This window comes from Chinchilla lanigera, unplaced genomic scaffold (assembly GCF_000276665.1).
Source record: "Chinchilla lanigera isolate Chin_1 unplaced genomic scaffold, ChiLan1.0 scaffold00031, whole genome shotgun sequence".
Taxonomy (NCBI): domain Eukaryota; kingdom Metazoa; phylum Chordata; class Mammalia; order Rodentia; family Chinchillidae; genus Chinchilla; species Chinchilla lanigera.
This window is the reverse complement of record NW_004955432.1, coordinates 17652876-17665319: the sequence shown is the minus strand read 5'-3', so window position 1 is coordinate 17665319 and position 12444 is coordinate 17652876. Positions and strand designations below refer to the sequence as shown.

Genomic DNA, 12444 nt, shown 5'->3' with positions numbered 1-12444 from the left:
GTTAATTCACTCCAGTACTCTTTTTAACCTGTATGTATGCCATAACATCATGTCACACAGCTTAAATATGCACCATCGAATGCATTTCTATAAAAAAGGAAAATTCTCTATAACAACAAAAAATTCCAATTGTTCACTCTCAGTACGTAAGAAAGCAATTGACGTTTAAATATTAATAAGTGGTGCTGAATCACCCGAACACCTACAGGCAAATACAAAATAAAAAAAGAGAAGACAGGAGGAGGAGGAGGAGAAGGAGAAAAGGGGAGAAGATCCTAGACACAGACCACATCTTTCACAAAAGTTAACTCAAAATGAATCACAGACTTAAAATGCAAACCTATAAAGCTCCTCAAAATAACCGGATAATATCGGTGTGGCAAGGGGGTGGAGAGGACTTTGTTAAAATGAATAGCTGAAGTGTGAACCCCGAGAAAAAATGAATTAAGTTGGACTGCATTGGAACTATAAAGTTCTGCTTTGCAAAAAGATACCATTTAGAGGATAAAATAATAAGCTACAGACTTGGCAAAAATATTTACAAACTATATACAGAAGGAAATGTACAAAGGACTAAGAACTCAGTAAGAAAGTAAACAACCAACTAAAAGGTATGAACAGATACTTCAACACAAAGGCCACACATACAGCAACAAAGCATATAAAAAGACACCACCATGTGTCATTAGGGAACCATAAATTCTAGTAAGAATGAGAAACAACTACAGACCCAATTCGAATGTCTACCACCCAAAACTCTGACTACTGTGAGATGTAAAATGATAAAAACTCTAGAAAAGGGCAAACCATGAAATAGTAAAAAGAGGCGTGGTCGTCAGGAGCATGATGATAATTAGGGGAGAGGAGGATAAGGGGCAGAGGGAAGTCCGTATGTTTAATGTAATCTCCCTGCAAACCTAAAACTGCTCACTAAACACCAACAACAGAAGGCTCTTAATAAACACAAAGCAATTAAGAACAGGTATCAGTAACTACTACTATCACATGTACTGTTTCTCAGTCTGTTACGGTATTTCCCCCATATCAGTTATACACACATGCTCCTTCTCTGCGACGGTCTTCTGTTGCTGCATACATGAGAAAGGCGTGGGAGGCACGACAGCTCTTGGCAGTTTGTTTACTTGCGGGTATGGAAATTGAATCCATGGTTTTTGCATTGAGCTATCCCCCTGGCCCTTTTTATATTTCCAATTTTTAGACACACTGCTGAGTTACTCAAGCTAGAAAATGAGAACGTTCTGCCTCAGCCTCCCAAGTTACTGGGATTACAGGTGTGTAGCCCCACTCCTGGCTATTAAATGGGTTCCTAAAGTTACATCTAACTAGGTAACCCTAGCCTTCACACTGTCATTCAAATGATGTATTATCCAGAACCTCTTTTTCATTCTTGACAATGAAAGCAATCTTTCTCATTTCCCAACTGCCAGGGCACTTCATCTGTCTCGTAAGAGAATTTAACACTTTAAATCTTGCATCATAATTATTTGTACACACGATTTTTACCAAAGCTAACAGAATCTAGTATTTTCAGGGCATGAGTTGTTTGATTATCTTAGTAAATCTCAAGCACCACACAGCATAGGTGGCACAACTTATGAATATGTATTTTTATTCAATTGTGAGACTCTGTTTGCAGACATACGGCAGACCCGTCAAGATGATGAAGGTACCTATGCAAATAAAAGGGCTACTTTTTCTTCTGAAATTTTATGTAGAAAAAATACAAAACAAATTTTTTATTTCAGATGTTTACATTTAGATAAGCAAACTGTTCCACATTCTGGAGGAGCAAACTTTTTTTTAATTCAAAACTATAGTTCAACTCCTACAGTATCTTCTATAATCAACCATTATTATGAAATGTTAATAGAAGTGCTAAGTGAACTAGACAGGCACAGAAAGTATTCTAAGGAAGTATAAGATTTTAAACTTGCTAAGCAGGTACTTTCTTATGTCTCTGTCCTTGCCTGCATATTTGAGTCATGTCTAGCAGAAATGGATGCTCTAAGACACCTGTGTTTTAGTAAGCAGCCTTGGGGCTCTAAGGCAGAATCTAGGACGTGCACCACTCCCACTGCCTTTCAGTGAAACAAAGACTTGAAGGATAATTTCAGTAACAGCCAACAGGAAACAGAACAGCAGTGGAGAACTAGATGTTTTAAACATTAGAAAAAGATTATGTGCAGCATGGAGGCTCACTGTCTTCAAGACAGTGTTAAAGAAACACCCTGGCATAAGGGAGCTGCTAAAAACAGCCTAGCCACAAATGTGAGAGTACAAAGCAGTATGTACCGCAGGCCAAATGAACAGCCTTACGACACAGTGCAAAGGAGATTCAGTCTAGTCCTACAGACTACGAGGGAACAGGATTTAAAGTGGATACTCTGGCCTGGACGTAGTTTCTTATCCAGGGTTCAAGTGTGAGGGGCTCAGTCTTCAGTGTAACAGTGTGGGGAGGTGGAAGGTCATTAGGTCACGGGAGGCTCTGGCGGGGGCCGGGAGGATTGATGCAATTTTCGGGAGACCGACTGGTTATCAGGACAGGTTTTTGTAAAAGAACAAGCTTGACTCTTGAGTCTCTGCTTCCTGCCTCACTGTCCTCTCTCTAACAGAGTTAATGCCAGTGTGGGGTGCTTGAACCTCCAAAGCTCTCGGCTAAAATCTCTGTTTCATAAAGTATTCTGCCTCCGGTATTATGTTACAGCAACGTGAAAGGGCTAACACACTGCACACTGAATTCAAAAGCAACAATAACAAACCCTGATGAAGCTTTTTATAGGAGTTCTGACAGACAAAGACAGAGGGAGGAAGAGGAGGAAGAGAAAGAAGAGCAGAAGGAAGCAGAGAGAAGAAAGGAGAAAAAAAGGACACGGACACACACACACACACACACACACACTCACACTCCCTCTGCCTTTCCTTTCTTCCTGGGATTTTCTAACCTGGAAATGTGAGCAGTGACCTTGACAAGTGACAGGAAACATCTACGGGACATGAGAAGAGAGACCTAGCTACTGAAGAAACAAGGTAGCAGTTTGTGCTTTGGGGACAGGAAAGAGACTAAGGTAGGGAAATACTACTGCTAAAATTGACAGAAAAAAAGTGAGGATAGGGTCCCCTTCTCCTCGGTGAAAGAAGAGATAAGATTATCTTGAAAAGGTGAGCATACTGTAAATAAAAGCCAAAGAACTGAGATAAAGATTTGAAAAACTTTTTTAAAACTCTGATAAGGACCTCACAATAGACAGCAAGCAGGCCTGATTTAAATCTGGAAGCATGTATTTGTACTCAACTTATGCTCATAAATTTCTGGTCAAAAAAGAAACAGCTAAGGTGAACCAACACAGCTGATCCAAAGTAAGCTGGGCAGTTACACAAAGGGACTTTACATCTTCCATTCTTACATCTGGTGATCTGAGCAACTCTGGTGAAGATAACAATATGTAATATAAGCCACTGTTAATCCCTATCATTTGGTTTGAAACCCCATATCATTTTTAATGTCCTTGCTTTGTTTTGTTTGTATTTTGCTACTGTTCTTTTTTTTTCTGTTCTCTTTAAAATAAAATAAAATAAAAAATAAGTAAAAGGGGACTTTAATGTTTTTAAAAGGCATACGTTAAAATGCTAAGTCACAGTTTTTAAAAAGGAAGGACAGTGCCCTAAGGGTCTTGAAAAGAGCTGAGAAACGGGTACAAAATGTTTGAAAAGTGATAATTAAGAAGAAGAAAAAACACTGAGAGTGCCAGGGACAGCTCAGCCACACAGAGGCACAGCACCTGCCTGGCAAGCGCGAGGTCCTGAGTTTGACTCCTGGTACCAAAAAAAAAAAAAAAAACAAACAAACAAAAAAAAAAAAAACGAGAAAAGGACCATGATTGAGTCATGAAGATGTGCTACTGACAGTTCTGCTATCTCTTTTTACCCTCCTTATAACTAATTTGAAGTTTCTGTTTAAAAGTGTCATATTCAGACAGCAAGGACTTTTTATATTACTATGGCAAGATTAAAAACTGCAACTAGCACTATTTGAATCCATTTAAGGAGGTTCTTAGGAGAACTTGATGCCAAATTCAGACTGCAAGTTGTTTTTTTCTATATTGCTACAACTGCATTTGGACCTCTTACGGAGGTTCTTGTATGAAGAAGGCTCTTTACTGGCAAAGAAACACAAACATATTAACAAAGACTGCTTCCGAACACTGCCCGGAAATGTGAAGGAAGAGAGAAAGAACAGGAAGAAAGATAATCTGGGGATTTGGGGAACAGTGAACTTATAGAGAAAGGAAGTTAACATCACTGCAAAAATCTGGTATGTGTGCAGGAAATGGGAGGACTGAAAAAGACATGCAAGATCAAAAGGGCACTTCATATAATCTTGAACAGCTTTATACTGTGACGTGTTAAGACTCTCACAGTCATAGGAAAAGGTGGAAAATGTGCGCACAGCACTTCCCCTTGTAACATGTTACAGAATGTTCTGTAGAACTACTTCACTTACGCTCCTAAAATGATTTACATTGGAAAACGTTAATTAACTCCATTTAACTCAGGATTGGACAGTGGGACACGTTTTAAACTGCACTGTCAATGTCTTGCTGTTGTGGATTGATGACACTGCTGCATTAAAATAGCAAAATGCAGTAATGCTGGAATACCTTCCACTCACGACCTGCTTCGAACTACCTGTACACCTGAAAAGCTAGCTCACAGGTACTGCACACGTCACAATCTAAATTTATAATTGACTTCAGAAAGAGAATGTAAAGAGTGCTATTTGCCTGTAACAGTTGAGCAATCAAGAACACAGAAGTGAACATACTGCTGACAAAAACACTTTAATACTGCTTGAACTTTACAAAGTGATTGTAAAAAAATTTAACCTCTATAAGAATAATTTGAGGAATTTTAAACCAGTGAAGCACATAATCATTTGTAGCCATTATTGAAGGTACATTTAACAAAAAACCAACTTAACGTCCATGAAGGCATAAGACTACAACATAAACCTTTAAGAAACCTTCAGAAGAAACATTAAAACAGGTTGCACCTTCAGTGAGCCAAGATTAGATTTACCATACAAATACAATCTAAAAGGAGTAAGAACAGGAGTAAAATACTGAAACCACAATGTATACAGGACTGAAATTACAAAAGAAAATGGCTGTACTACACCACATATGGAAATAGAATAAAAATAACTATACAAGAACATTATCTGTCAATGAGATAGGAACCATTGTTTAGATCATGTAGCAATTTCAGAGCCTGGTTAAACAAAGGAATTAACAGAATTGTCAGCAAAAGAATTACTCAGATGAGTCTAAACAGTACTGTACTCATCCCACATTTCAGCAGGATACTGTTTTCAAATATGAACTTTACTACAAAGAAACACTGACACTGAAAAAAACAAAGTTCTTCCAGTGAGTACACACAGTGGCTGACACTGTACAAATGAGAAAACTGTAAAACTCTCTCTCCAAGGAGACGGGGTAGCTGGCACTGGTTTCTTTTCACAACTGAAAAACGTCAGTAAGATTTGGCTCATCTACACGACAGTCTTTAGTGCCCAACTAGAGGGGGTAAAATCACTTTCAAACTGCGATCCTTCATCTCCTTCTAAGTGCAACACATTCGTTTCTGTTGGGTCTTTATACATTATCCACGTTGCTGGGTGGCCCTTCCCTTACCACAGATACCTACGACATTGAATTTTATGAAGAAAGAGCCTTAAGGAGTTAAAACCACTTTTCACATCCATCTTCCCACATCTTCAGAGTAGGACCATCTCACTCATTTTTTTTATTTCGGAAATAATGCCCAAGTCTTATTCCCATATCTGTTAGAAAGCCCAGAACAGACTGTACTTGCAAATTAAAGTATTTTTCCTTTTCCTATTACCAGTAGTGTTTACTTATAATACAACAGTCATCTGAGTTTCTACATAATGAAAACCTAAAATGGTTTTAGAACAAAACCTAATTTGAGAATGTCTTGCAATAAGGAGTAGAAAATACCCATTCAATACACATATGACATCTAATTTCTAAAACATGGGCTCTGGAATCAGGCAGGTCTTGGTTTGAATTACTTTTACAACTTCCGAGCTGTTGCAATCCTTAACTTCTCAGAACTTCATTTTTTTCATCTGCACAAAGGAGATTAAAACAGTAACTACATTAAAATCTGTGCTGAGGATTACATGAGAGTGTACAAAGTGCGTACAGCGGTGCTCAATAAACATTACCTCCTATGACTAGCAGTAGTGTGGTGTTTTCTTACTTTAACACGTTCATGTTGTTTCACCTAGCAATTACATGGAGAACGGATGCCAGACAGCATTTGATTACAGCATTCAAAGCGTGGATCAGGAGAGTCTAAGAACTTAGGTGATATATACGTAATTACAAAGGAAAATTTATGTAACAGAAACTGGTATGACTACAATTGTTAAAAAGTAATTTGCAGTAAAGGATAAGCAGAAATACAATGTCATTAGGCACTATAACTGCAAATAATTTACTGTATTTTTTTTTAAATTTCCTAAAAATTCCACAATTATGCATATAATTAATTTTTTTCCTGATTTCAAATTTCCTTAGGCAATTAGAGTTAAAAGGATAGGAAAGGAGAAAAATAATGAGAAGTATGTAATTTTTTAAAGCAAGGTATTATACACAGGACATTAGTTTTGTAATATTAAAGAAAATTGCAATTTTGAATTACTAATTCAGTTTTAAAGTTAAAACTCAGTCTCATACCACAGATAAAGTATATAAAGTCATATCTTCAGATTAACATTTTAGCTGGAGGTCAAAGTGATACTCACTTGCTGATTTAAATAAATGTTATTTAAACCTTGTAGTAAAACACTATTAAATAGAGGATAGGACCAATGAAAATTTATTGGTAAATTTATTAGCCATAAGGTAATACATTAAAAGGCAGAAAAACTCTTTTGAGACATAGTCACTCAAATAAAGTACATAGATCCTTAAATCCTGAAACCAAAGTTTTCCTGTCATACAATGGGTGTACTATTGGGCTTTGATTCCAGCTACTTATTACTTCAATGAAAACTAGATTATGAAAACTACCCACAGTCAAAAGCAGTACTCTTAAGGTTTGATGATCGTAATTATGACCGTGGTGCTTACAAAAATGCTTCTTCCTAATGTAGCATTCCAAAGACAATCATGTGGTAGGTCTGTGTGGGGCTGTCCACACTGTCCGCTTAACAGCACTTCCGAGGACCGTACTGCAAACACGTACCAAGGAAAATATAAATTAAGTATTTTGGGTTATTCTTCATAAAGTATAAGAAACAATAGTTTTATTCACCAAATCTATGGCTACAGGTGGTTTAACCGGGCCTCATTAAGTAAGAGTGGAATAATTACTGAGGAACAAGACCAGACCAAGCTGAGGCCGTAGGAGGACAGTGTGGACCACAGCCTTAAAATTTCCTGTAGTTAGCATTTTTACAATGGAAAAAGCGTTAAGAGCAGCATGTGTGATATTCCCAGAGAGAGACACTGCACTCTTCAAGTACGTATGCACTTTATTAAGGAGCGTATCATTCATGGTTCTTTGCACTGCGCATCAGAGAAGCAGCTGCCGGGGAAGAGGGAGAGAACGGTAGGGCGTCACTGAAGGGTCCCGGAGACTCTCATGTACAAATTATCCCTTCGCTGTTGGTAGACATACAGGCCGCTTCCAAGATTTAACTATCATGACTCGTGCTGCTATAAACATGGGTATGCACCTATCCCTGCAGTAACATGTCTTTAACTCTTTCAGGAAGATACCGAACGGGAACAGTTGGGTCACATGGAATTTCTACTTTTAGTTTTTTGAGTATTCTCCATACTGATTTCACAACGGTTCTACTAGTTTACATTCCCACCGACAATGTGGAGACGTCCCTTGCCCTTGCAGCCTCGCTAGCATTTGTTACTGGGTTTCTTGATGACGGCCATTCTTTCTGAGATGGGATGGAATCTCGGTGTCGTTTTAATCTGCATGTCTGGCGGCCAGGGATGCTGAGCATTTCTTCCTGTATTTCCTGGTTATCTGCACCGCTTCTGTGAAGTGTCTATTCACTTCAACTGCCAATTTTTGCACTGTGGGTCTGACTTTTCTGAGTTCATTATATATCCTAGATACTAGTCTTCTGTATGTCGTGCTCTTTGCTTATAAACACACTGCTGCATGATCTGTGTGATTCGCAGAACTACAATTCTATATAAAATAGAAAAACTACCAATGCTTTGTTAGTGGTATACAATAAATTTAGAAAAGTGCTCCATGGAACAGTATACAATTTAAAATGTTTAGAAATCCACGATGCCCCAGTATAAAATGTATCAATTATAAAGACAGTTTTCACTGCCTCTAGCAAGAAAATTAAAACAAATGCACATTTTTCTGCATGAAAAAGCTAAATTTGATCTTTCTCTAATACGAAACTCTGGGAGAGGAAGAGTTTTATTTAGATGTGTGTGAAGGCAAAAAGGGCAACAGAAAAGTTGCTCTTCAGACTGCTTTTCAAAACCCTTTCTTACATTTGACAAGATCAAGTGAACTTAGGGTGGTATGGCCACAGGCATTTCTTGTATTTGAAAATCAGACCAACTTTAAACTTTTCTCTGTGGCTAAACTGCTTGTTAATCTTTTTAAATCATGCATTCCCATTCATCGTTTTATAAGTAAATGACCTGAACCTCACTAAACTGAGTCAGGAGCACTGTAAATAGTTCCGACCTGAGCCCAGTCTGTTCCTTTTGAAAGCTCGTTTTTCTCCCCTCTACCCCATGTAGCAAACTTCGACTTTCTGTATAATTTACTCTTCTTTTTCTACACTGCACCACCTCAGATTATAAGAACTCCATCAATTTAATGGCAAATGTTTATGGAAGAACTATTATCTCTTCAAGACACAACCTGCTTGCAGATATACATCTTAATTTCAGAAAGGTCAAAATTGAACATATTAAAAGGAAAGTAACGTAACAGCATAAGGTACCTTTACTATGTTTCAACACCCAACCTACAATGCTTTATCAATCTTAGTGAAGATTCTATTATACAAATAAAGATTAGCATGTTTAGCTTTGATTTGAGAACTCAATTCCATTAACAACCAAAGTTCATTCTTTGAATTTTCCTAGCTTAGATTTAAAGATTATTTTTAAAAATGCTATCTTAGTTAGAGGCAAAAGGTTATATATTTCTTAAATCACAATATATAGATTAGAAAGGAAATTTTTCTAACAGATACATAATTCGAAGAAAGAATAAAATAATAAAACTAAATGTTTAACAAATGAGAAGGACCAAAGTACACCTACATCCGATATATGAAATGACAGGACTGAAGTTTCTCCGACTACTCAGGTGTTACTTTCACTGAGAATGGGCCAGCTTACTTCATCTAAGCCAACCGTCCACCCACACTGAACACGTCTCTTCTGTTCACATTGCATGTAAATACCAGAGTACAAGTTTGTATCATAAGTATATCCCATGGTCCTTCTGAATTTTATAACACTGTCACCTGTAATACATTGGTTTATTAAGTAAGCCAATTTTACCATTTCAACTGCTGGGTTAACAAGATTGAAATATTCCTTATCAATTTTTTAAAAGCTTTTTAAATAGTATTTTATTCTTTAACTGAACTCTCAGACTTTTACTAGGTAAGTGACCTTTTTCTTTAAAGTAATAATAATAAAAAGCAATATTTAAGCCAAAGGACAGGACAAAGTTGGTAACTTTTGAAAGGCATTTTTATGTCCGGCACCCACTGCACGTTGATTAATCATCTCAGTTATGATTTAGTTTCTTGTCACATATGGCATCTCACAGCACGCTGTGTGCGAACACCAGGCCCACATGTACCTCACTCAGAAAACGGCTTCGTTTTTCAAGTTTGTAGTAAGCATAATTTACAAACTAATTTAGTTTTTCAATCGTGTAAATTATAACAGAATGATCTGGAAAATACTTGTCTATTTTTACAACTTGTAAGCATTTTCTTTTTTGTGTGAGTATGATATAGAGACGTATAAATTTGGCATAAAAAATTACCAAACTTCATCTGGAAGAAAGCAGTATTTTCAAAAAGATCCTTAAAGAATATCTGACCGAGACTTTCTGAAGTATATGTTTAATGTGTACTATACGGTTCTCATGAAAACTACCTTAGGTTATATAACTAAATAGATTAGTCTATACTGATTCCAATTCTATTATTAAGAATGGCCAGTAAAAAAAATTTATTTTGCTGAAAATTGTTACTTGATAAAAATAGTACCCATGGAGAGATTTCAGAAAACACATCCAGGACAATCAAATAAGTAACTTCAGGCTGGGGATTTAGCTCAGCGGCAAAAGCGCCTGCCTGGCAAGCGCAAGGTCGTGAGTTCCGTTCCTGGTACCGGAGAAAAACCAAAAAAAAAAAAAAAAAAAAGTAACTTCTTTGAGTACCCAATAATGACAAATAGAATCTAAGTTCACTTGAGGGCACAAATGTTTGTATTAAACACTTTTTAAAAAAGCACAGTGTTGACTATTATTAGGGGGACTGTTCATCACAAATCATTACTACTAGTCCCCAAGTATCGTAATCAAGTAGAAATTAAAAGATTTAAAGGCATTTAGACAATTGTGCCTTCCAAAAACAATGCAAGAACAACTTGGAACAGCCTGAACTTGCTTCCAGACAAGATCACCTCCAAGTCTGTGGGCTTTTCCTCAGCCCCCAGCAAGGAGGATCCAAATTACAAAGCGACAGCCACTAAGGAGAACAGCCATAGCACAGTGCTAATTTTCAACCTTTTAGTAAGTTTACCAACCACCCATTACAGATTTGTTCTTTGGATTGTAGGCAACAGTACAAATAATTTTTTTCCTAGATTTTTACCTGTATCGGCAAAAAGGCAAATCAAAATTAAGTAAAGCTCAGTAATGCTCAGTTTTGTAAACTCTCATGTTTGTTACACAAATGCTAGAAGAAAATTAATTTAGATAGTTAAGAGGTGTAAGTTCTACCTGAAAATAATGTCATGATGCTAACCTTAAAACTCAACCAAACGTCACATAAAATCTGAGGTCAAATGAATACTTAAAATAGTAAAAAGTTCTTTTTATGGGTCAGTTATATGCTTCAAATTTAAGAGAACTTTAAAGGATAATTCACTTTAATTTTATATTTTTCATAAATCTTCACAATACATAAAACGAAGACATTCCATTTCCGATATTACTGGATTCAATTAAATGTACTTGTTTAATGTATTGTGCAAGAAATCCCTCACAGACCGCTCTGTTCAGTTCTTCAAGACACACAATTCTAATGGCTGCTTCACTTAAAAGTAAGTACATGTATAGTTTTGCTATGTTAGCCATGAGCTTCTAACTGTTCAATGCAGAAACTGTAAGAAACAAAACCAAAATTTAAATTACTGTAACCGTCCTGCTCAAAGGTTTCCAATAGGAACGATTATGAAGAAACACCACTTGCCTCAGTTAGCTGCATCTGTAGTATGGAAAATCTTCCACACAAGACTTGGACGGTACTTTTTATGCCTGTGATCCACAATTCTCAGTGCCCACGAAGCGCAGTACACTAGGAAGATCTACTCATTGGTATAGAACCACAATGAACCGAACGGAGTCTCCGAGCTAGGACAGGGCACCCTGCAGTAATCGCAGAGGAGCTGTGCGTACTCCCTGCGGCACGTCACAGAAGCCCAGCTCTCCCAGGGACACAGAGCAGAGGACGTGTACTGGAATCCCCAGGGGCACCTGTGAGCATCTGTGAGCTGCAGGCAGCACTGTTAGAGGAAACAGTCAAATGCATCCAGCCATGTCAGACGCAAGCTACCTTCACGTGGGTGTGTCAGCACCCACAAGTACTATAACCTAGAGACCCAACAGTGAGCTACACCCTATTTCAAAACAGAACATCAACTCAACTTTGTATCTTCTATCTAAGGACACATGCTTCTAAAATGTCAATGTGTTAAATTTGACTTGATTATGTCCATTGTGTATACAATTTTTACCATCAAATTTTGTTAATAACTAAACATTTTGTAAAGTGGATCAAAGAACTGCTTTTATTCTGCCCACTGAGCCACCTATGGAGGCTGTACGTGAATGTCTGTCCCCAACCCTTCTCTGTCCGCCTCGCGAACGCATCCGCGAGAGTCCCTAATGGTGAGCAGCACAGGTGTCTGGGGGCGGGCGCGGGGCACGATGGGGGAGCGCCGCTGTGCGGAGGAGAGCTGGTCGCAGAACACAACTAAGGGCAGTGAGAGCCAGCTTTCTGTCACAGAGGGAGCCCCGTACAACACTGGGAGGGAGGAGCTACATGATCTGTTTCTGTAAAGACAGAAGTACACATATGAATTTGTG

General features: G+C 37.7%; 1 protein-coding gene across 17 annotated transcripts in view; it reads right to left on the bottom strand.

The window, feature by feature from the left end:
- The window catches only part of Phf14 (PHD finger protein 14), a gene marked incomplete at its 5' end in the record, with an annotated part of 271885 nt that overhangs the window by 141787 nt on the left and 117654 nt on the right, over positions 1–12444 (bottom strand). Inside the window, 1 exon segment of one of the 17 annotated variants that reach the window (XM_013515975.1) lies at positions 4844–6172. In XM_013515975.1, coding sequence (XP_013371429.1) covers positions 6152–6172 — 21 coding nt within the window. 17 annotated transcript variants of the gene reach the window in all.